The sequence below is a fragment of the Lepidochelys olivacea genome, assembly GCF_965140295.1.
Source record: "Lepidochelys olivacea isolate rLepOli2 genome assembly, chromosome: 11".
Lineage (NCBI taxonomy): Eukaryota > Metazoa > Chordata > Testudines > Cheloniidae > Lepidochelys > Lepidochelys olivacea.
This window is the reverse complement of record NC_140421.1, coordinates 38,547,624-38,573,459: the sequence shown is the minus strand read 5'-3', so window position 1 is coordinate 38,573,459 and position 25,836 is coordinate 38,547,624. Positions and strand designations below refer to the sequence as shown.

At 43.5% G+C, this 25,836-nt stretch overlaps 1 protein-coding gene across 2 annotated transcripts in view; it reads right to left on the bottom strand.

The window, feature by feature from the left end:
- The window catches only part of CERS6 (ceramide synthase 6), a 220,523-nt gene that overhangs the window by 51,235 nt on the left and 143,452 nt on the right, over positions 1 to 25,836 (bottom strand). For both annotated transcript variants that reach the window (XM_084643982.1, XM_084643983.1), the window contains exon 5: positions 169 to 219. In XM_084643982.1, the coding sequence (XP_084500108.1) occupies positions 169 to 219 (51 nt within the window). The remainder of the gene's footprint in view (positions 1 to 168; positions 220 to 25,836) is intronic.

The window sequence follows — 25,836 nt, the reverse complement described above, 5'->3', positions numbered from 1 at the left end:
ATGTCGCTCATGTTGCTTCTCCATGACTCAGACAACAGGGGGTGCGAAATGGTGTTTGTTGGGTAGTCTGATAAAGCTAATCAACATTTGCATAAAACGGGGGTTTGCATAGTAAAAACAACTTCTCATTGAGGTTGTATATTTATTCTATATAACAGGATGACTTACCTGATATGGGTATCCATTCCAGCACTGCCTTGTGTTCCAGAGCCAGGGAGTCTTAAAGAAACAAAACGAAGGGGCATGTTAGTAGTTGTGAAATGAAACAATGCAGTCCCTGGCAGTTAAGATGTAAATGGTTAATATTTTTCAGGGACTAAATCCTGAGAGCTGCTGAGCATTTGTATGTCCTCCCACTGGAGTCAATCAGCACTGAGAGTGAGCGCTAGACCCCTCAAAGTTGTGTGTCCCATATTAGAACAACCCACTGTGACATTCTGTACCTCGTGGGAACACCCTATGCTGACAAATTCATCCTTATAAAGTGATTGTTTGGTATCCAATGCAAAGTTTGTCATGTCGGATGTCTTCGGAAGGCTCATGATGCACTGAGCATTGTTGTTATAGTGATGTTATAGTAATTGTTGTTACAGAAATGTTATAGTAATGTTATAGGTTATAATTCCATGTATATAGTTATGAGGCTGAAAATGTATCCTCATGGCTTAAAGCAAGCCCAGGCAAAAACTCTCCAAAAGCAGAGGGGCAGTTCACACCACATCAGGCATGTATGGGACAGCCTCACAGGAACAAAGGACACTGGCGTAGGCAACAGCAAAGGATCTGTTGGACCAGGGGTTCTCAAACTAGGGGTCGGGATCTGTCAGCCTCCACCCCAAACCCCACTTCACCTCCAGCATTTATAATAGTGTTAAATCTTTTTAAAGTGTTCTTAATTTATAAGGGGAGTCGCACTCAGAGGCTTGCTGTGTGAAAGGGGTCACCACTACAAAAGTTTGAGAATCACTGTTTGGACTCGCAGTGAGCCACTCCCCTTCCTTTGGTCAGTTTTGGACTGCGATGAGGTAATGATCACCTGACTCTGAAAGGGGCAGGGGGGTGCAAAGCCAAGAGGGAAGAAAGGACATGATAAAAGGGAGAGATGTTTGCCATGCTCTTCCTCTCTCTTCCACCTATATCTACAGACATCACATCAAGCGACTGAAGCACTGATCAAAAGGGAGAGCCTGGCTGAAGGGCAACCAGCCAGCCTGTGGTGAGAAGCATATAAGTTTCTAAGGGCATTGAAAGTGTTAAGATCAGCTTAGAATGCGTTTTGCTTTTATTTCATTTGACCAAATCTGACTTGTTATGCTTTGACTTACAATCACTTAAAATTTATCTTTGCAGTTAATAAATCTGTTTGATTATTCAATCTGAAGCAGTGTGTTTGGTTCGAAGCATGTCAGAGACTCCCCTTGAGATAATAGGCCTGGTACATATCAATTTCTTTGTTAAACTGACAAACTCATATAAGCTTGCAGCATCTTACAGCATAACTGGGCACTGCAAGATGGAGGTTCCTAGGGTTGTATCTGGAGAGGAGATATTGGCTAGTGTCATTTGGTTGGACAATCCAAGGAGCAGCTTACATGCCAGAGGCTGTGCGTGAACAGCCCAGGAGTGGGTGTTCTCACAGCAGAGTAGGGTAAAGCTGGCTCCCAGAGTCAAGGATTGGAGTGTCCTAGCAGATCACTGGTCCAGATAACACCAGGGGGGAACATCATACCCACTCATTCATAAAGAGTTTAACTTGTTCATGAAGGATTTGGGGGCAGTATGTTCTACAAAACAACACACTGTACTTCAGTCATTCTTACAGCTTGTGCACAAGCGGCAAAATCTTGTGTCACACTCTCAGCATCATAGCTAATAAATAATACCTCACTCTTATACAGCATTTTTCTTCAGTAGCTCTCAAAGTGCTTTACAAAGGAGATCAATATAATTATCCTCATTTTACAGATGGGAAAACTGAGGCATGGGGAGGTGCAGTGAGTTCCCCAGAGTTACCCAACAGGTCAGCGACGGAGCCAGGAATAGAAGCCAAGTCTCCTGAATCTCACTCCAGTACTCTATTCACAAGGACACACTGTCTAATGGCCCTGTTGGCCTCAAACTGTCAAAATGTTTAGTCAGAATTGCTTCTGCACAGGTTGCTGTTCAGTCCAATCCCAGTTAACCCCAGGAAAGGGGATTATTTCCTTCACCTCCACCCTGACTGTCCTGCCTCCCCATGCAGATCAAATCAAGTCCCTACATGCCTGGTTTTGGTTATCACTGTCCTAAAGGATAGAGGTTGCCATCATACCATATATTCTGCTTGCAGTGATCTCTTAAAGCAAAATGAATACTGAGGGAGAGAAACTCACTGTAGTGTGTAAAATATCAGCTGAATTTTCCATTCAAAAAGGCCAATCCAAAGAAGTCAGAAAGATGTGACAAGAAGGTTCTTGTGGAGATGCATCACTGCTATCCTTAATTTGCTTTCCAGCTATTTGCACAAGATTTAGGTGACTATTTATCCTCCAATTTTTCATGAAAGAATAGAACAAGGAAGTTTCCTTAAATGTCAGTAAATCTATTCTTTCAGCAGGTTTATTCCTTTGTTCAGTTCAGTAGGGATTTCAGTGTGTTGCAGCACAGACAAAAATAGCAGCAAAGGCCTGATCATCTTAAATTTATTACCAGCTAGTGGAAGAATTTTTCCTCTCTTGAAGAGGTTGTTTACACTGGTATCCCAAAGAGTTGCACCCTGCCTTTCTGCTTCCTTAATGTCTAGTATGGTATACTTATGATTTGCAAAATACATGGCAAAACATCAACTTTCAATTTTTTCACACCACACACCAGGAAGAAAAATGTGCTATCAGTTGTCCCGGAACCAGTGCCCTCCCAAAACAGCAACTTTTGGGGGGCTAGAGTAGAATTTTGCAGATAGTATGGGCGCAAGAATGCCTAGTGTTCCAACATGCTACTGTAACTCAAAATTAAGAGTCACTGGCACTGCTTCCCTACAGAAGAAATTTCAAGATGGCAGCCAACAGTGCCTGTAAAGGAAAACTAAGCTGGTGAAGCAATTCTATACAACAAAATGGCAGTTGAGTCAGTCAGAGCCCCTTTTCCAGCAAGAACTTTATCTCTGGGTTGCAGAAAACCCAATAAGCACCAAATACTCAGCTGTAGATTTCTTACCCACATATATAGCCTGGAGTTCAGAGACCAGACTTCTCCCCTGTGGTCCCTCCCTTTCTGGAATTCCTGCTTTTTGGGCCATAAATGGAGCACCTATGAGCATAAGTTGCCAGTAACCTATTGTTTGCCAGGGACAAGGTATCTGCACCCCTGAGCAGAGACATTAGGAACAGGTATTTATTTTATAAATCCTACTTGAACATTGATGCTGATTTCAGATAGCTTCTTCCCAAGTATCATGGTCCTAATTGAGGAGCCTGAAGCTGCAATCTTAAAATCACTCAGAGCAAAAGTTTCCAAGCTCTAGTCAAAATATATTAAAAACACTTTGAAATGGGCAGTAGGTGTTGACTTGCTTTTGTAAGAGAAAAAGGACACTAACAAGGGTCATAGGACCAGAGAGAGCTAAGAATCAATACTAATTATAGAAGAGCTAGAAATGTAAAACTGTCAGTTTAGTCAGCAGAACAGTATCATTTTTTATTCTGTCCAACAGTCAGAGCAGTGTAGGAGTTTGAGGGCTGAGTCACTTATTACTACAGAGTCTCCTGATGCAGAAGTGAGTTTATTTACCAGACACTGTATTTGTTTCAACTATCCTTATTCCACGCAGGGAGCAATATACAGTGTATTAGGCTGCTTTAAAACAAACAGCTGAGTTTTAATCCCTTAGTGTCAGTGGATTCCTTTTTCATGCTAGCTCATTGTGTGGACATTTCAACCAAGTCAACAGTAGCAATTTATAAAACTTACAAGCCTATGTACAAAACCTACCCTCTTAGCCTTTACCATGAAAGGCAGCATGTCCTATAGTAGATAGGACACTGCTGTAGGAATTGGGAGACCGACCTAGGTTCTGTTTCTGGCTCTGCCTGCTGTCACACTGACTTGCTGTGTGACCTTGGGCAAGTTACTTCACCTCTTTCCACTCCTACCTTTTGTTCTATTGTTTTTAGACCATGAGCTCTTCAGGACAGGGGCTGTCTCTAAGTGTGTGTATAGTGCCTAGCACAATGGGGTCCTGATCTCTGTTGGGACTCAAGGCACTATGGTAACATAAATAATAATGATGTCTGATAATAATTGAAAAACTATTTCTACTTTATTTGCCTACAAAAATCGGCTTCCCCCAACCGAGTGGAAGAGAAGATTTTTCAAGGTTAAAGAAACTCTGTTGCCAGTGAAGAGATTCAGCTATTAGGTTTTGACAATGGTTTGATTTGGGAAATATTTTTTTCTAATATAGAGTAAATGTGCATTTCTCTCCAACCGCACCCCTGTTCTCAGCCCCTCAGGTGTTCTCTCCAGCCTTAGGGAGCTCTCCATTTTTCTACACTTCTCATGCTGAAGGCCTTGCATTGTAGTCACGCAAACAGAGAAAGGGATTCCCTTAAAAAGTAATCAGCACAGTTTCTTAGTCAACTGCAGAGGTTTATGTTGAGTAAAATGAGGTTCTCATTCCCTCCCAGGTAGCTGAGTGAATTGCATTCCATTGGACAGCTGTGACAAGAGATTATGGGTGAAATCCTGGTTGGTCTCATTGAAGTCAGAGTCTTGCTATTTGACTTCAGTGGGCCGGGATTTCAGCTCAGGAAAGGAAACAGAATTCAGGCCTCCTGCAAAAACCTACAATGCATTAGACTGTGATGTCAATTTGCAATGGTGCTTCCACACAAAAGTTGCAAAAGTTACTGTACCAGCTAGTTATATTGTTTGGTATTCATCCAGGTATTTAAAAAACAAGACAAAATAAAAACAAACAAATACAAAAATCTTTCCCTTCTTTCCACTGTTGTGTTACTAAATTGAATTTTATTGTAAATCAAAAATACCAAAGAGGGCAAGCACACATCCCACTCAGTCCATCACACATCCTCTCCCGTTGAACACTCAGTGTTTACACAAGGAAGGATTAAGACACGATCTAAGAAACTTGACTGCACTGCCAATCTAAATTGATTTGCCAAGATTTCCTTTGTACATAAACAGGAAGGATTTTTTGGAGGCACTTGTACTTCATGAAGCACAACTTCAACCTGGGTTTCGGTAGCTCTTTTACAGCGTGAAGCACATTTCTAAAGCTGAAGTACCCATCCACAGGGCTTTACAAAAGCATGTGGACGAGCCGTGGGACAATGGGCTGTATTCAGTTCCTTTATAGAAGCTGAGCTGCTTTACATCCAAATGTAATGAGGGCACAAACATTTTAGTTAATAGGCCTCTTGGATTAGGACACATGCACCCTTACAGCAATAGGTGTATCCACTAAAATGAGATTTGTGCAGATGAATCCTTTAGGCAACACTGAGTCATGACACACGTTCTCTTAATTTCACCGTTAGTCAGAGCACTCCAGTTCCGACAAAAGCAGAGATGTGCAATGCAGTGAGTGGGCATCAAGCCAAATAAAGTGGACACTAACTAGAACATTATTCTGGGGTTTAAAGCAGTTGAGAACCAGGCTCCTATTATCTTTAATGATTCTCATCACAGAAAGGATTTGCACTTCCTGGATGGACAGTATAAATGCTATTAATAATATATTCCCATTTCCAAGTTATGTGAAGAGTTCTAATTAGCTTCTAACTCGAATCTGTCATATAAGAGTATATATGTAGTACCTATATGTTGATGGCGATATTACTTGGCTATTGAAGACAATTTCTAAGTTTAATTTTTTTACTTTATGTTGAAATTAAAAGAAAAGTAACAAATATATACAGAAGGAACAAGCATTCCAGAAGCTGATATGAGGAATCCTTAGCACAGCTAAAGAGTTATACCCGGAAGTCTCTAAGTGATAACTGCATGGAGTTCCTAAAATACAGTACATCTTGAAGCTTTAAGAGTAAAGTTCAAACTTCCTCTTCTCTCTGTTAACAAGAATCATTTCACACAAGCAGTTTACAAGGTTCAAATGACTCAATCTTATTGTACCCCTGTCTCTTCCAGCTGACCTACACAGAAATCCTTCATGATGAGGAACTAACGCATGTCCAATTTGCCTGCCTATTGGAATGGAACCCTGAGGGGTTTTTTTTGCCAATAGAAGATGTTCAGATGAGAGTTTGAGTTCTTGTGGACAGTAGAGTTTTAATCTCCAGTGTTTTGAAGCCTTTAGTACTTGCCCTTTTTCGTTCCTCCTACTCACTAGCCAGCAAAACTTATTGGGCATGAGGGGCTGAGGTGAGGGTGGAGCCAGGGCTTTACTCACCTGCTCCTCACGGGGAGTGGGAACATCAGGCACATAGCCCCTGCTCTCCCCTACGTGCCTAGAGTCACAATCCAAGGTGTAAGGAGGCTGCCCAGAGGGCCCCCTTGTTTGGCCATGTTAGATGCAACCACAATGAAGCCTTTAATAAGATAAACTGTCTACTGGGCTGGGCAAGTGTATAGAACACAGTTAAATGAGATAAAGTTCTTTGGAAATGTAGAACATTTGTTATTGATACATAGAATTAAAGCAGTCTGTCTTATAGCTGCCTAAATTAAAGCCGTTCAAATATCGTCAACCCATTCATTTAGGATAATTCCTACTTTTAGCCAAGTCTGAAAGCAATGACTGCCTTTCACATCAAACTCAACTAGATGTAAGAGATACTTCACCCATTTTCCCACTACCTAAATTATAGGTGCTGGCAAAATATTCACATTTATTTTTTTTCAAATATTTTGACACATCTTTAGCATTTCTCCAAAGAAACCTTGTTATGGTATTTGCCAATGCAGAGGTTTGCATTCGATTAAACTTTGAGTACTAAATATAATAAGTTACATTAGAGAACACTCAAGGCCCGATCATGAAGGCCGAAAACTCGTCACTAGTTGACAGTGTAAAATATGTATGGTTTCTGCATCTCAGTGAATGACCCAGCACAGAACACTTGCACCCTTCTGAGCCACACAGACCCTCAAAGGCCATGGTTGCAGGCAGCCAGAGTCCTAAATAGAAACAAATGCCCTCTTGCAGCCTTTGCTACCCAGCTCCCTGGACTGGCTTGGAGAATATCTCTACCTCAAGAAGTGGTGGGATAAATTGGCCCTTTGTTTTCCTTGGGTTAGAGGCCCGGTCCTTTGAAACTCGGAGAGCTATTATGCCGACCACCCCATTAAGGAGAGGTAAAAATCACTGGATGGCAGAATAATTACCCTCACTGAATTACACAGCACTGTGCCAAAGATGAACCCACTAAGTGATCCTGTTTAGCAGACTCAAAGGAGTTCTCCCAGGACAATCCAACCACCATATAAGGTAATACACTGGGGAGGATTCACGGGGGAAGGGATACTGTAGAATGCTGAATCAAGAATTCTACAGAAGCTGTAGAAAGGAGATTTGCCACTCAAGTGATTATCCTTCATGCCTGCTTAGTTGTTGAAGCTTCTGGGGTTTCCATGGGCCAACCAGAGGTGAAATTTAGCTGAACTGAGCCCCATTAATGAGCAATCCTCTTTTACCATGTAAATAAAAAGCCAATATACTATAGCAAAACACACACTGTGCTGTGCAATTGACCCATCCACCTTTGGCTATGCTGTAATTTCCTAGGCTGACGTACTGATAAAAGATGCTGACTTCAGAGGGCTCTTTCTACAGTTCATATCACTGGAAGATGGGTGCCTTACACCAGGGGTGGGAAAACTTTTTGGCCTGAGGGCCACATCTGGGTGGGAAAATTGCATGCAGGGCCATGAATGTAAGGCTGGGGCAGGAGTGCGGGGTGTGGGAGGACTGTGGTGTGCGGGAGGGGTGTGGTGTGCAGGAAGAGGCTCAAGGCAAGGGGTTGGGGTGCAGGAGGGGGTGCAGAGTGTGGGAGGGGGCTCAGGGCAAGGGGTTGGGGTGCAGGGAGTGATGTGGGGTGCACCAAGGGGCTCAGGTCAGGGGGTTGAGGTGCAGGAGGGGTGCGGCAGGGGGTTGGGGTATCGGAAGGATGCATCAGGGGGCTCAGGACAGGGGGTTGGATGCAATAGAGGTGCGGGGTGCAGCAGGAGGCTCAGGGAATGGGGTTGGGATGCAGAAGAGGTATGGGGTGCACCGGGGGCTCAGGGCAGGGAGTTGGGGTGCAGGAGGGGTGTGGGCTCTGGCCCGGCGCCGCTTACCTTGAGTGGCTCCAGGGTGGCAGCAGCACACAGCGGGGCTAAGGCAGGCTCCCTGCCTGCCCTGCCCCTACCGCTCCCGGAAGCAGCCGGCACCATGTCCCTGCGGCCCCTGGGAGAGGGAGGGCAGAGAGCTCTGCGCACTGCCCTTGCCTGTGGGTAACTCCCCTGAAGCTCCCATTGGCCACAGTTCCCGGCCAACAGGAGCTGCAGGGACCGCAGGGACATGGTGCCAGCTGCTTCCAGGAGCGGCGCGGGGCCAAGGCAGGCAGGGAGCCTGCCTTAGCCCCGTGGCGCCACAGGGGTGACCATCCCACGGGCTGGATCCAAAGCCCTGATGGGCCGGGATCCGGCCCGTGGGCTGTAGTTTGCCCACCCCTGCCTTACACTAATAAACTATGACAAAACACATGCATTAGGATGGGTAGTTCTGGACTATAGTCTCTGTGCAATTGTTGGCAAATAGAAAATCAATTCCCTGCATGCCACATACAAGCAGCTGCCCTGCCACAGAACAGCTGTACAATTTGTGCAGAGCTGGTTGATATATTTTTGCTGATTTGGCAAAATATGCTGTTGTGTCAAAGCCAAAACATGTCTCAAAATCTGTCAGTTTCCACTAAACTTTCATCAGGGAAGTTTTTGGGTCAGGGACAAAGCAAGAACCTCTATACTGGGTGGTTAGGGCATGATGTGGGTTGCCCATGGTTTGAAATGATCTGGCTCGGGATGAAAAACTCTGCGCTAAACCAAGCAGAACAGGAACTTCAACCTGGGTCTCCCACATCCCAGGCCTGTGCCATAACCACCGGGCTATTGAGTGAGTCTGATCCCCAATAAAAACAAAATTGTTAACCTCCAGTCAGCTTTAATTTTGTGGGCTTGGAATGGGGTGAGAGGGATATGAGAAAGTGAGAAAAAAATTCAGAAACTTTACTCTGACTAGGCTCCTTTTATCTCCTCTCCTTTTAAAAGACATCTGACCTGTTTTCCCCTCCATATGCTAGCCCTAGCAGTAAGGGCCTTGTTCAGACTGCCACTGACTTACCCGTGCAGTTGTCCACTGAGTCCCTCTTTGTGATCCATCAAGGGCACCCACACTAGGCTCCCAGCTCCTCAGTCATCACCTCTCTTAGGCAGAGACCAGTGCCTCACTCCCCGTTGACTGGGGTTTATCTAGGCTGTGCAGTTCCCTTCCTACACTGTGATATCCCTAGCAGGTCAGACTGCCTAAGCTGGCAAGTGTCTGCATTTCGATTTCTCTTTGAAGGCTATGAACAACATAGTTGTCAGCATTTATGAGTTACCACGCAACTCTTTATAAGCAAGCACATTTATTCTTAAGGTGAAAGCATTACCAAGAAAACATACAGAAACAATAAAAGGGCCTATATGCATGCTAAAAGCTTACCTATGAGTAGGTACCAGTCTTATAGGTCCTCAGTAGGTCAAGTACTTTCAACCATTCTCAGGAAGGTTTGGGGCCCCCTTAGGGCAGAATATCCTGTATGTTTGCTGGATCAGAAAGCAGCCCCTGAATCAGTCCTTTCTTTGTCTGTTGGTTTGTGAAGAATCTAGTTTGAACCAGTTTTTGTGAGCATTCCCAAGTGTTGGTACCTCTCTGGATGTGTTACAACCTGAGTGAATTTGCCTAATCTCCCCCTACTATTCTTAGTTCCTGGAGGGTTGTGGTCACCTTTCCGCAGGGAATTACATATAATCCCTGGCCCACAAACTTAATACAGTAACACCTCCCAAAGATATTGCAGGGAATTGCTGTCTCTGTCACCCAGGGTTCCAGGGGGTGGACCAGATTCCGATATCCCTACACATGCTGAATAATACATCCCTCCCTGAACAGTGCCACTGACCCCAGTGGGACTAGCTGTGGAGTAAGGTGTGACTCACCCGGAGTAGGGCTGGCAGAATCTGGCTCTAAGTTATCCAACCAAAACCAGACCAATAGCACAACAAAACAAACTGGAAGGAGGATGCGGGGGGCAGAGGAAGGAAATGGCCAAGCTGAAACAAAACCAGCATAAGGCTGTAAGTGTCACACTCACGGTTTGGAATCAGTTTTTGCTGGGCATAAAGTGTCAGTTCTACTTGCAGTTTTCTATGGATTTTTGCCTTACATGGCGCGAGAGCTCAAATGAAACTTAAGCTTTACCCCACCTTTAGTGCAGCGCCTAGTCAGTGCAGCATGCATGACAATGAAGGATGATAAACAGCTGTTGCGTTTACTGTCCTGTATTAAGGAACAATTCTCTCTCTTTTTCTCTCCTTATATAAAAATCTGTCTAAAACTTTCTGTCAAATATCTCTCTAAATCCATTAGATAAAAGAATTTTATTTTTTCAAGAACTTCTGAGACAGGGCAATGGTGGAGAATTTCAAAACTCTGCAGGAGAAATAATGTGAGAAGTCTGCATGTTAGCCAGGAGCCCTGGGCTGTTTTGCATACATTGTCCTATCCAGTTATCTTTAGAAGGAGACTCTAATTGGACCCAGGCTTCCAAAAGCCCCAAAGCAATGAAATCTGCATGTTTCCCTCAAAGTATTGTTAACATATAGTATGTGAAAGAAAGGTCAAATTTCGATAGTAGAGAAAAAACTGTTATGCTGTACAAAACTTCACCTTACATTTGCAGTAAGCGGCCTAAGAGGTAGGGCTAAGTGGCTGTCTTACAGCTGAATGCTACTTTTGGAGCTTTTTAAAAAAATAAATAAATAAAGAGAGAGTTAGGTTGCAGTTAATCTACAGTGAATCAAGTACAAGAGAGGAGTATTCTCCTGCCCTTCTGTACCTACAAGACCCAGAGTATTTTGAACAAACAGATTCTCAAAGCTAGACATGCACATTTACTTGTGCACATACATTTTCATGCAAACAACTGATGTGTGCATGCAGGTATATGCTTTCACATGCAGCCACTAGGCAACTAGCTGGCCATGCACATCAGATCTTTTGAGTGTATAAACTGGTCCCGTGCAACTTTATGCAAACAAGTGCATAACTTTGAAAATCCGTCCCTCAGTTATTTGCAGAATGGACCAAATGATCTGCCCCAGCTTTCATTTTTGTGTACACACTTTTACTTGTGCAACTGTTTCCTCTCCCAAACCTCATTCATATAGTTATTTATGTGCACCACCCAGACACAGCTAGGAAACCAAATGCACAACTAGGACACACACATATGGGTCCTGTAAGCACAAACTTCATGCCCTATTCTGTAAGCACAATCAGATACATACATCAATGTAGACATGCAAACATTAATGCAGACCCGAAACTGGCTGAAGTTTGTATGCTCCATACACTTGAAACAAACAGCATCTCAAAGACAGATTTACATTTTAAGTTATCAAAGACAGTAGCCTCCTGTCAATGTGTGAAAACAGATCACTACTGAATGGCTGAACCACAAATGAGAGTCTCTTGAAGATCTGAATTGAAAGAAATCTTTGCTAAACATTCAGTTAGATAACTGCAATCCTCCAGCTTGGCCAGATGTTTTATCAGAGTACAGTGTGTACTCAAAAGCTTATTGATAAGAAAAATCACATCTCTTGAAAGCGAATTCAATTTAGCCCATGAAAGCTTATGCCCAAATAAATTTGTTTGTCTCTAAGGTGCCACAAGGACTCCTCGTTATTCCCCCAATAAATTTTCAAAACAAAATGATACAGTGTTCTCTTCAAAAGCCTCATGTAAATCCTAGTACTGGAGAAGGTTAAAATTACCCTCTGAAATCAGGAACCAATCAGTGGGACCTGGGGAGCCCCTCAATGCCAACTGGCAGAGGCCCCACCATACTGTAACTCATATTAGGCCTGACATACTCAGTATCCGCAACACACTGTTGTCAGAATATGTACCTAAAAGGTGGCATGTAAGATATATGTAAACTGGTGACATGCTGGTCCCAAAAATCATTGTGTGATGTACGTACAGTTTGTGTACAAAAAAGAGTTATATATGTGTGTTAGAAATATGTTCTTAAAATGTATATGGCATAAATCCAGGCTGCCCTAGACAAAGGAATGTGTATTTACTAGCTTGATTACTGGAAGAGGACAATGAAAGTGCATTTACATATACTGTAAACAAAGTGAATAAGCTGCAGCTTACAGAGCACATGAAGGGACAGAGTCTGCACCCCAGGAATCCTTCCTGGCTCTTGAGGCAGAGACAATGGACTTTGGGTAATATAGGGGTAGCAAACAGACAGACATTCTAGTTATCCATCACTTAGGGAACAAAGGGAACAGCATCCTTGGATTCTGTGAATGCTGAGTCCTCTGACCTGGAAAGCTGGAGATGCTGGTAACCTGATTTCAGAGGGTAACTTGAAGGGGAAAGGAGTCCAGGAGAGCTGGCTGTATTTCAAGGAATCCCTGTTGAGGTTACAGGGACAAACCATCCCAATGAGTCGAAAGAATAGTAAATATGGCAGGCGACCAGCTTGGCTTAATGGTGAAATCCTAGCGGATCTTAAAACATAAAAAAGAAGCTTACAAGAAGTGGAAGGTTGGACATATGACCAGGGAAGAGTATAAAAATATTGCTCGGGCATGTAGGAATCATATCAGGAGGGCCAAATCGCACCTGGAGCTGCAGCTAGCAAGAGATGTCAAGAGTAACAAGAAGGGTTTCTTCAGGTATGTTGGCAACAAGAAAAAAGCCAAGGAAAGTGTGGGCCCCTTACTGAATGATGGAGGCAACCTAGTGACAGAGGATGTGGAAAAAGCTAATGTACTCAATGCTTTTTTTGCCTCTGTTTTCACTAACAAGGTCAGCTCCCAGACTGCTGCGCTGGGCATCACAAAATGGGGAAGAGATGGCCAGCCCTCTGTGGAGATAGAGGTGGTTAGGGACTATTTAGAAAAGCTGGACGTGCACAAGTCCATGGGGCCGGACGAGTTGCATCCGAGAGTGCTGAAGGAATTGGCGGCTGTGATTGCAGAGCCATTGGCCATTATCTTTGAAAACTCGTGGCGAACCGGGGAAGTCCCGGATGACTGGAAAAAGGCTAATGTAGTGCCCATCTTTAAAAAGGGCAGAAGGAGGATCCTGGGAACTACAGGCCAGTCAGCCTCACCTCAGTCCCTGGAAAAATAATGGAGCAGGTCCTCAAAGAATCAATCCTGAAGCACTTGCATGAGAGGAAAGTGATCAGGAACAGCCAGCATGGATTCACCAAGGGAAGGTTATGCCTGACTAATCTAATCGCCTTTTATGATGAGATTACTGGTTCTGTGGATGAAGGGAAAGCAGTGGATGTATTGTTTCTTGACTTTAGCAAAGCTTTTGACACGGTCTCCCACAGTATTCTTGTCAGCAAGTTAAGGAAGTATGGGCTGGATGAATGCACTATAAGGTGGGTAGAAAACTGGCTAGATTGTCGGGCTCAACGGGTAGTGATCAATGGCTCCATGTCTAGTTGGCAGCCGGTATCAAGTGGAGTGCCCCAAGGGTCGGTCCTGGGGCCGGTTTTGTTCAATATCTTCATAAATTATCTGGAGGATGGTGTGGATTGCACTCTCAGCAAATTTGCGGATGATACTAAACTGGGAGGAGTGGTAGATACGCTGGAGGGGAGGGATAGGATACAGAAGGACCTAGACAAATTGGAGGATTGGGCCAAAAGAAATCTGATGAGGTTCAATAAGGATAAGTGCAGGGTCCTGCACTTAGGATGGAAGAATCCAATGCACCGCTACAGACTAGGGACCGAATGGCTAGGCAGCAGTTCTGCGGAAAAGGACCTGGGGTGACAGTGGACGAGAAGCTGGATATGAGTCAGCAGTGTGCCCTTGTTGCCAAGAAGGCCAATGGCATTTTGGGATGTATAAGTAGGGGCATAGCGAGCAGATCGAGGGATGTGATCGTTCCCCTCTATTCGACATTGGTGAGGCCTCATCTGGAGTACTGTGTCCAGTTTTGGGCCCCACACTACAAGAAGGATGTGGATAAATTGGAGAGAGTCCAGCGAAGGGCAACAAAAATGATTAGGGGTCTAGAACACATGACTTATGAGGAGAGGCTGAGGGAGCTGGGATTGTTTAGCCTGCAGAAGAGAAGAATGAGGGGGGATTTGATAGCTGCTTTCAACTACCTGAAAGGGGGTTCCAAAGAGGATGGCTCTAGACTGTTCTCAATGGTAGCAGATGACAGAACGAGGAGTAATGGTCTCAAGTTGCAGTGGGGGAGGTTTAGATTGGATATTAGGAAAAACTTTTTCACTAAGAGGGTGGTGAAACACTGGAATGCGTACCTAGGGAGGTGGTAGAATCTCCTTCCTTAGAGGTTTTTAAGGTCAGGCTTGACAAAGCCCTGGCTAGGATGATTTAACTGGGAATTGGTCCTGCTTCGAGCAGGGGGTTGGACTAGATGACCTTCTGGGGTCCCTTCCAACCCTGATATTCTATGATTCTATGATTCTATGAGTAAGAAAACAGCTTAGGCAAAGATTGTAACTTGCTTGGATCAAGTTTTAGTCACTAAAAAGTGTTTTTATTTTGTTTCGTTTGTAACCAGACCTGTCTCTTTTTCTCTTGCTTAGTATCACTTAATCTCCGTTCTTTATTAATAAGCTTGTTCTTGTTTTATTACAACATCATCTCAGTACTGTGTATTAAAGTGAAGTGAGAGTCTTCAGCTAACCTAACAGGCTGGCATGCATTGTGTTTCTTTGAAGACAGCAAATGTAATACTTTCTGTGAGCGTCCAATGGTACTCCTTCTCTGGGAAACTCGGGAACTGGGGTTCATGGATTGTTACTGCAGGGCAAGGTTTAGATTGGCAAAGTCTTGAAGAGTTTGCTGGCAAAGCAGACAAGCTGGTGTGTCAAGGAGCTAACATACACTTCTGGAGCAGCCGAGCTCTTTCTCTTGCTGAGGCAGAGCGATAACATAGTGTCTCACAGTTCTGGGTGTTCTGAGCAGGACATCACAATCAGCTATCATTTTTAACAAACAACTTTATAAACAAGAAAAACAATTACACTTAGCATTTATAGAGAGATGTATGTACAACATTTGTCTGGAGTCTGACAGGCATGAATTTTTGCTATCTGGGTTTACTACCAGGATTTGGATGGAGTTTACTGCATTGACCTTTTTCTGAGAGAGTCTTCGTAGTTTCTAGTCTAAGTACCACAGACATTTTCAGTATATTTTCACTAAAGTCAATATAATAAAACTTTTGGGCACAGTTTTATCCTCATTGCACTAATACACGTCCTGAGGCCAGAAGATGTTTCAGGGTAGAGGGCATACCGGACACTGAGAGTGTCATGTGTGGTCTCTGCCTACGCCCTAGGGGCCAAAGCTTGACCTCAGATAGATAAGTGCAATTCTCACTCTCTTAGCTGCATCCCAGGTCAGAATATGGTCTTTATTATCATAAAATTTCCATCCAAAAGAACAAATTTGTATTTTGTTTGCATAAATTGGGACTGAGAAAAAAGCTGCAGTGTCATTGTTGACTTAAAAATACAAAACGTGTAACTATTTCCACCTTCTATATAGTCTACGTGAATTGAAATTAGAGGCTTTTAGTGAACAGTGCCTTTCATATTTACAGTGGAAGGACAATCATGTATAATTAACAGTCATTCCAATCTTTTGGCATGCAATCTCACACGCTTAATGTAAATGGTATCTCAGTCTTCATACAAAAAAAATTGTAATTAAGACCATGAATGCTGGCAATTTTTTTTATTTAACTAATTTATAAGCATTCCTCTTGCATGCCAGTTGTTTTAATAAGTATTCAGTACTCTGATTAGAATTACTTGAATTGCTTTCTTTTTTTCTTGCGTAGCACCTGCATCCTCTCACCATGGTAATGCTGAATTGCTGCTGACATTAGGAAAAAAAGTCAGAATACCATGGCAGCACACAAAACATCCTTCTGTAGTCCCGAGCCTCTATAACGCTACGTTCAGATGAAAAAATTATTCTGCCCATTTATAGTGAAACTAAGAGATTTTCCAGATTCCACAGTAGCCTGGGATTCTTTTGCGGCTTAACGGATGTCTATTTCAGTGGTGACTCTTGTAAGATTCCTTTATTTTAAGCAAACCAGGAACACCTAGCAAAATATTTCCTTTCTTGTGCATTGTGAAACCAAGATTGTCTTGTCCTCTGTGTACAGAAAAAACTATAGATTTTAATTTCTTGGAAAAGAAATCAAAGCTAAACAGCCATGAATTATTCAAAAAGGAAACACTAAAAATGATAAAGGATGCCATAAGAAGATAATCCACTGTTTTCCCCAATAATGTCTTGCAAGAAATTTTCATGTTGATTGTTGTTTTCTTTCTTTCTTTTTTTTTTTTTATTAAATATCAGACTCTTGAGTTGTGATCCATATTGTTTAGTGAAAGCATCACTATTGCTTAAGCATTATTAGCTCATAATATAATTAGCTCAATATTTCATCACCTTTGAGAGACTATGCACCCTCCATGCGATCCCTGAAGATCGAAAGATGGCCACATTAATAGCAAAACTGACTGGCAGAGCTCTGGACACATTCAATAAGATGCCTATTGATGCTTCAAACTTTGGTAAATTTAAGGTAAATTTGGTAAATTTAAGGAACTGGTTCTGAAACAGTTTCAGGTTACACCTGAAACCTACAGGGTTAAATTCAGGAGTTTTAAGAGGGGATCTGGATTGAGCAATGTGGCTTCTGTAAATGAAGTGAGAGATCTGGTAGATAAGTGGGTGAGGGGGAAAGGGCATTACAAGCTTTGAAGGAATGTGTGATTTGGTTACTCAGGAACAATTCCTGAATATGTGCAGGGATGATGTAAAACAGTATTTGTGGGACAAAAAGGTGGATGCAGTGGGTGAATTAGCTGGGCATGCGAACTCTTACGAGCAAGCACAAGCTGCCATTAAACAGAAACAACTGGCTGAGGGGTGCAGGGTTGAGGGGAAGCAGAATCACCGTTTTACCCCTGGGGAAAAAGAGGCTGGGTGTTCACCTCCCCATTCCCCTGTTACTCGTCCCAAGTCTCCTGTACAAGCAGAAGCGCCCAAGAGGGGCTCTCACTGTAAGTCCACTGAGCACCTGAGGAATAAGTGTCCCTTGCTGAGTGGAAACAGGCAGCAAGTAACACATGGAGCTGCTACCTCTCAGAGCCAGGCTGTGGCCTCTTTCCACACAGGATTTGTAAAGCTTGCTTCCACACAACCAACCAATGAGCATATGCATGCTGTTAAAATCAATGGTAAAGTGCTTCTTGAACTGAGGGACACAGGTGCCGAGATTTCTGTGGTCAGGACAGACCTGATTCAGGAGAAGGATTTGTTGCCAGGTAAAATGGCAGAATTAGAACTGGTGGGAAGTTACAAAGCACTGTGATGGGTTGGATCTCGGAAACCCACTTGAGGCTGCCACCTGATGTGCCAAGACTACTTCTGCCTCAGCTTTCCCTGCCAGCTTGGGACTCTAGCACCCTGTCTTGCTGAGCCAGACACGCCAGTCTGCTCCAACATAGACCCAGGGTCTGAACCACGTGCCCCAAAGCTGCAGACTTAACTGAAAGCAGTTTAAGAAATGTTCCTGTCTTTGACACTCAGATGCCCAGCTCCCAGTGGGGTCCAAACCCCAAATACATCCATTTTACCTTGTATAAAGCTTATCCAGGATAAACTCATAAATTATCCACCCTCTATAACACTTATAGAGAGAGATGCACAGGAGTTTGCCCTCCCCTCCAGGTATTAATACATACTCTGGGTTAAGTAAAAAGTGAGTTTATTAAATACAGAAAGTAGGATTTAAGTGGTTCCAAGTAATAGCAGACAGAACAAAGTGAATTACCAAGCAAAATAAAACAGAACATGCAAGTCTATGTCTAATCAAACTGAATACAGGTAAAACCTCACCCATAGAGGAATTCCAATAAGCTTCCTTTTACAGACTAGTCTCCTTCTAGTCTGGGTCCAGCAATCACTCACACCCCCTGTAGTTACTGTCCTTTGTTCCAGTTTCTTTCTTTCTTGGGGGTGGAGAGGCTCTCTCTTGAGTCAGCTGAAGACCAAATGGAGGGGTCTCCCCCGGGCTTAAATAGACTTTCTCTTGTGGGTGGAGACCCGCTCCTCTCTCCCAGACAGGCAGCCAGCAGGACCTGCACGGCGGGAGCCTGGGTCCAGGGTCGGGGCCTAGGCTGCCACTGCCCTGCTACCTGGCCCCTGCAGCACAGGTAACACATTGTGGGCCGCGTATGTAAACATTAACATTTCTTGTCCATTTTATTTCTTTGCTGAAAAGAAGTTTAAATGCTCCCTCCATTATCCATATAGCATGAAAAGAAGAACAACAAACGTGCAACGGAGTGCATTTGTCTGGAACAACCAGACCGGTTTTTGTTTTGGCATCACAACTGTATTTCCATAGACATGCACTGAGCTTGTTTGGGACCCAGTAAACACTCATTGTAGCAGCATGCTCTAGGGGCAGTGGTTCTCAACCAGGGGTACGTGTACCCCTGAGGGTAGATCAGCTCATTTAGATGGTTGCCTAGTTTTACAACAGGCTACATAAAAAGCACTAGCAAAGTCAGTACACACTTAAACTTTCATACAGAGAGTTACTTGTTTATTCTACTCTGTATACTATACACTGAAATGTAAGTACAATATTAATATTCCAATTGATTTATTTTAGAATTATACAGTAAAAATAGGAAAGTAAGCAATTTTTCAGTAAGCGTGCTGTTCTAGGGTAAGCCATGGGCTTATCATCTTGAAATGTTTTCCCTTCATCATCTAATCCAGTAATGGTTCTGGTTTATTTGGGAGTCAGAACATGTTAAAATCATCAGAGGTAACTGCTGCTTGTTTTTTGTTAACATTCTCAAACGTAAGCCTCTCACCTGTTTAAATATTTCCTTTCGAAATAGCAGAAGCACCACTTTGTAGTTAGGACTAAAAGCTTCCAGCCTCCAAAATAGCTTGTATCCTAGGCATTTATGTAACAAATAAGCTCTGTAGATAATGACATGGGCAGCACTGCATGAGTATTATTTATGTAAGGATGAACTGTGCTTCATGGAGCCCTCAGAAAACGTTATAGGAATAAATATGTTTCCACAAACGCCAGCATTTGACCACGTACACATCTCAAATAAATAGAGTTCCCACTGCCCACAAAATCACTGACTACTGACAAATGCTGTTCTGGAACCAAAGACAATTTAGTGATCTCAAGAAACCCACAGTTCACACTTTGTGCCAACTTCTGTTCACTATTCTTTCTGGTGGTTTATTTGAAAAAGAATGTGATTATTTCAGACACCAAGAATAGCATTTCCATAAATTCTTCACAGACCCAAGTAGTCTTTCATACTTCTTGGCATAGTTCACCATGTAAGTGAAGACAACATGACACATTGCTTATGCATCTCCTGAAGCCTTCATTTTCAGACCTTATATTGTGACTAAGTAAGCCATCAGAAAGTTCTATAGGACTGCTATTTCTGTGGAGGTTAGCACTTTGCATTAGTAGCTCACAGAAAGTCTGCAGCAATACTGTGGTACAGAAACTACTGCAATGCAGAGTGCTCATCCTCTTATCTCTCCCCTCTTTCCCAATTCCCAAATAAAACTAGCAGAATACTTGTGCTAATGGGAAGGGGAAACCACATATGGAAGGAACCATAAGAGGCCAAAATTAGTTACAATCACTGAAAGAGGCACTTGACATTTCAAATGTAAATGTATGTCTCTGTCCTGGAAAAAATAATTTGTTGCGAAGAAAAATTGTGAATTGGCAGTTGGAATTATTCAAAGAGTGAAATTCAGTTCTCTGCAGAGGGACATCATAAGATGTACACACCATCCAAATCCAACAGAAGCCCTGCAAATATGGCATAAGTGGGACTACAGTAGTGTGGAGGTCTTGTGTTGGCAAGTTACGTGAGTGAATTTCACCCTAGCTGAACTTCCCAAGTGAATTGCAAGTGTAGGTCCATGTATAACCCACACAACTTCTGGGTGTGATGTTTGTTCTGTCCCATCTAGTGGCACTGAGAGAGCAATTAATGAGTCTGCTCTACAGCCCTAGCTAACAGCCAGTAGAGGCTCATGTGCTAAGATCCAGAGGTTCCAGGTTTGATCCCGAACCCCTGACGACCAGGGTCTGTCGGCGTTACACATGCAGGATGCACTGCAGTAACCCAACCTGGCCATGACAAAGGTATGGACAATTGTAGTGATGTCTTCATCTGGAAGGAAAGATCCTGACCTGTAGCAATCACAGACAGCAAAACGACTCCTAGCTGGACACTAAGAAGCAGCAGAGTTAATTTTAACAGATGACAGAATCCCTCAGAAGAAACAATATCTCTACCATCTCCTCCAGATGCATTTCCCATTCAACTAGCATCATCTGTGTCTTACCTAGTCTGAGTTTCAGTCAGCTTGCTCTCATCCAAGCACCCTCTTGCTCTGCAGCTTTACCTATTTGTTTTCAGTTACCAGTTTTTTATTAAACAGACCAGTTTTTAAATTTTGTTAAGTGACCTTTATGCTAAATAGCAATAATATTTTTTCCATCATGAACACTCTGGGCCTGTCAATGGAATTACACCTATTTACAGCAGCTGAAGATATATTATAAAGTTGTGGCTTAACAGAGTCCCCATATCTTTGCACATAGAGGAATTTGGGACAGCTACTGATGAAGAGTGGGTTTCCTGTTCATAAAATATTCAACATATTTCAGAGCCTCTTAATTTAAATACACACATTCTCTCTCTCTCTCTGCTTGGCAACACTCTAGTGAAGCAAAGCAGCTATAATCCCATACAATTTAAGCAGTTTATGGCTGCCTTATATCTTTAGAGCAGTAGAAAGCAGCCAGAGCACACCAGTGAATTTGGACCTTCAATTTAATAGGACATCTGTGAGGGTTTTTTTTTTTTTTAAAGAAAGGCCACATCACTGTATAAATCATAGCTTTGGAATTACTTCTCTAAGGAATGGATCAAGTTTCGAAGTTTTCATATTTAGATTCCAAGAACCATACTTGAGCATGATTTTGGTTTATTTAAAGTCACTCTACATTTACGAGCTAAACAAAAATATCCCAAAACATAAATTCCTCTACTACAGTGGTAATGCTGGCATTTGATGGTACTGTAATCCTGGACTATTTAAAGAATACCATTTGTTATTTTAACAAGAGCCAGAGGGGTTCCTATGTTTTTGAAGATGTTTGAAATTCTAGTTTTTCAAAGGCCTATACAGAAGTTGTTATTAAACAAACTCAGCTTTATATATTTACTTTCTTCCTAACAAGAATATGTAGCTGCCTTGCCAGAGGGGTATATCTGACTAATTTTGACAAGCGGATAATTTCCATCCAATTTGGTAAAGGGAAATAGTTCTCGCATCCTAGGGCATGCTACTGAAGCAGGCTTTTGGAAATTCCTGCTGTCTTTCTTTCCTTTAAAAAGAAAAGGAGTACTTGTGACACCTTAGAGACTAACAAATTTATTTGAGCATAAGCTTTCATGAGCTACAGCTCATTTCATCGGATGCATGGTGACCACATGGCGTTTACACAAAAATGAAAATAGTATCAAAATGATAAAAATGCCTAATACCAAACAGAGCAGGACTTTACTGATTTGTCTTAGTACAGAGGGTGACCACATGGTGTCCCTGGCAAAACAGGCTTTAAGTGACACTGGAGTGGTGAACAGGCCTTCTTCTGGTGAATTTTCCCCACTAATGACTGGGAAACCCATTGAGAATTACATGTGCACTTGGAAAATATAGTCAGTGAACACACAATAATCCCCACCCCAAAGAAGACTGAAGGGGTACTCTCCAAAGGTCCATTTGCCATTACAGCCAGATTACTGGGGTGGGTGGCTAAAAAGTACCCCCAGTGGCAATGTGATGTTCTTTGGTCAATTGTCAGTTTCAGTATCAGGGTTAGTTCCAGTACCAGATGTTGGGATTGGCTGGAGTAAAGCATGACCTCACTGATAAAAAAGGTAGCAGCTGGCTAAGGTAGGCCCTTTCTCCTTCCTCTCCCACCCCTGCAGCTGCTGTACTTTCCTCATTTGAACTGGAGCTTCATTTTATTTTTGGATGCCGCATCAAGGCCTAAAAAACTCATCTCTGGGATGAAGTGGGCCATGCTGTCTAGCTATTATTTGGCTTATGTTTCGAACATCTTTGCAAATTCTAACCTACAAAGTCTATCAAGGGCAGGTTCAATCATGTACTCTTTCCCCACTGTGGGGGATTGATACCCTAATCATAGGGTGGCCGCATCTAGAGTGCCTCTTGGTGCAGGCCACAGCATGACAAGTATGGCTGCCTCAGTTTCCCCTCTCAGGTAATCCAAGGATTCCACTTCAGGCTCTCTTGCTTCCTTTCTTGGGGCCGGTTTATTATCAAAACCATACTTCAAGTCAGTCCATAACAAAAGTCCCCAACATAGTCCATTTATCATGCCAGTGCATACAGTCCTTAAAATCCCATGACATGATGCCCCATATACCACACGCCGACATCTTCCGCCACACCTATGCTACTCATCAGTCCTCTTCTGTACCTCTGCCAGGACAGCCATGCCAGCCCTTCCAGCTGGAATGCAAACCTGCTCTTCCCAGCAGGAATCCCCCACAGCCTCTCTGCTGGGAAATCCTCTTCTCTCCCCCTAGTCCTCACACGCTTCCCTTCGGTCCAGCTCTCCGGCCCTGGATATAGCGGGCAAGCTCCTCCACTGCTCCCCTGGCTTCAGTCCTCTCCAGCAGAAGTCAGCAGGCAACTCCTTCTGCTGTACTCTGGCCTTCAGTCTTTCCACAGGAACCATCTACAACTTCCTTCCTGGACCTTCCACAGTCCACTGGTCTCTGGAAGCTCGCACCTGCCCTTGACTAACCCAGGCCACTACCACCTGCCTCTTTGTTGACTGACACTGGGTCTCCATTCCCTCAGATTCCCCTTGATCCTTTATAGCCCCAGGTGATACCCAGTCCTACCCTCTTAACTGGCTAGATGGGAGGACCTGTTCTGGCACAGGAAAGCTTGACCTGCATCACTTACAGGGGTCAGCCACCCTGTGACATATTCCTTTTTAATTAATTTTAATTTAACAATAATACATTTAATGAGGGATGGCTTACTGCTTAGCTCTGATTCAACAGCCACTAAAAACTCTGCCATGTTAGAGCCAGCACTTACAGGATAATGTGTACATACTTAAAAATGCTGCGTATTAGTTGGATTGAACCCCACTTAAAGGGCCATGTATATTATTTTGTATTTCATTTTCCATTTACACTGGCGAAATGCTTAAGATGTTATAATTTTATGCTTCCAGTCAGCCTCCTCCTGATTGATTCATTCATGGACATAATGTTCTAGTGTTTTTTAAGATTTGTGTTTTTTTTAAAATTGGTAATAAAAAAGATCTCACTAACACCAGCATAAACTGAAAGTAATTTGACTGAAGTCTATGGAGTTATACTAGAGTAAAACTGATTTAAAAGAGAATCAGTAGGATTAGGGTACAGTAAAGCACCAACTGGGTCACAACCAGATTTCCACACACCTAGAAATCTTGGGGGAAACCTGACGTCTAAATCTCCTCATTGAAGTTATATCCAAAAGTAATGGCTGATTTTTAAAAAACTGAACACGTAATTTAGTTCGAAGCCCCAAGTTTTACTGAGAGAATAATACTTCAGGATATTAACTTCCAATGTTTTATTATTAACATTAAATAACCCAAACCATCAGCAGTTAAGGAGAATGTGAAAGCAATAGAAAAAGAAAATATGCTACTAAGTGGGAATATGTCTTGAACATAAAAAGAAGGCCCAAATCTACAGAAAAGATGCCCATTTCATTTGGCATTTAAAAGACTGAATGCAACTTTTATTCTCCTTCAATTTTAGTGAATCCAAACACCCATATTTACTAATTGTAACTTTTTCTGTTGTTCTGTAATAGCAGAGCCAGAACATGGCTTATAAGATATTTTAATTTAAAATGAGGATGGCAGCCTCTTTATAGCCACAACTGCTTCAATAGAATGGCAATTTCCAATCCCTCATAATCTGAAGGTCTAGCCTGTCCATTATTAAACTACCATTATACACTAAACATAATGCTATACTAGCAACAGGAGGTGAGGAGAAGGCCCCAATGACTGAGGAGGGGGGGGGGATCACCTGCCCCCAAAGCTGGAAGGCTCACGGCCACTGGACCCAAGAGAAGGAGACATAGGGCGCTGGTGGTTAGGAACTCCCTTCTGAAGAGGATGGAGGTGTCCATCTGACAACATGACATAATGTCCTGGGAGGGTGCCAACTGCCTGGAGCCCATGTCTGAGACGTTACAGAAAGGTTACCAAGGCTCATCTGTTCCTCCGACCACTACCTGATGCTGCTCATCTATGTGGACAATCATGAGACTGCTAGGAATGAGACTGAGCAAATCAGCAGTGACGACAGAGCACTGGGAGTGAGGATGAAGGGGTTAGGGGCAATGTTCCCTCTAATTTTTTTCCACTCATGTGCGGAATGAATTTTATGATGTGCACCACTACGGAGGTGACGAGGGGTTTGGAGTCGGGGAGGGAGCTCACGGCTGGGGCCGAGGGGTTCAGCGTGTGGGAGGCAGCTTAGGCCTGGGGCAGAGGGTTGGGGTGTGGGGGGATGAGGGCTCTGGCTGGGAGCTCTGGGGTGGAGCTGGGGATGGAGGAGTTCAGGGTGCTGGAAGGGGCTCAGTGCTGGAGCAGAGGGTTGAGGTGTGTGTGGGGGGTGAGGGCTCTGGCTGGGTTGGGGCAGAGGGTTGAGATGCAGGCTGTCCCGGGGCTGCGGTGGGGATAAAGGACTCCCCACAACCCTCTCCCCACCGCAGAATCCCCGGGCTGGGGGAGAGGCACACCACCCTACACCTCTCTCCTCTCCAGGCCCCTCTGGCTGCACACCTCTCCTCATCAGTGCGTAGCCCTTGATGGGTTCCTGTGTGGCCATACAGGCGTGCGCCTTAGAGAGAACACAGGTTGGGGGTGCAGGTCTGTTCTTGTCCACACTCAACTGGAGAAAAAGGGCTCAGGCAGGGACATGCACATCCTGGAGATGAATATGTGGCTGTGCAAATGGTGTCGATGGCAGGGCTTCGGCTTCCTCAACCATGGGAAGCTGTTCCAGGAAGAAGGTCTGCTGGGAAGAGATGAGACCCACCTGACCAAGATGCGTAGGAGCATCTTCGTGCACCAACTCACCAACCTAGTGAGGAGGATTTTCAACTAGGTTGAAAGGGAGCAGGTGACAAAAGGCCACAGGTAAATATAAAAAAAATGCAAACTTAGGTGGCTAGATGTCATGGGGGACACAGAAAATTACAATAGGGACATAGAAGCAATAAAAGGGAAATCCATGCTGGAATCTGGAAAGGAGTTCAGGAGAACTGGCAGTTTCTCAAGAAGACAATATTAAATGCACAACTGCAAACTATCCTGATGCAAAGGAAAGATAGGAAAAATGGCAAGAG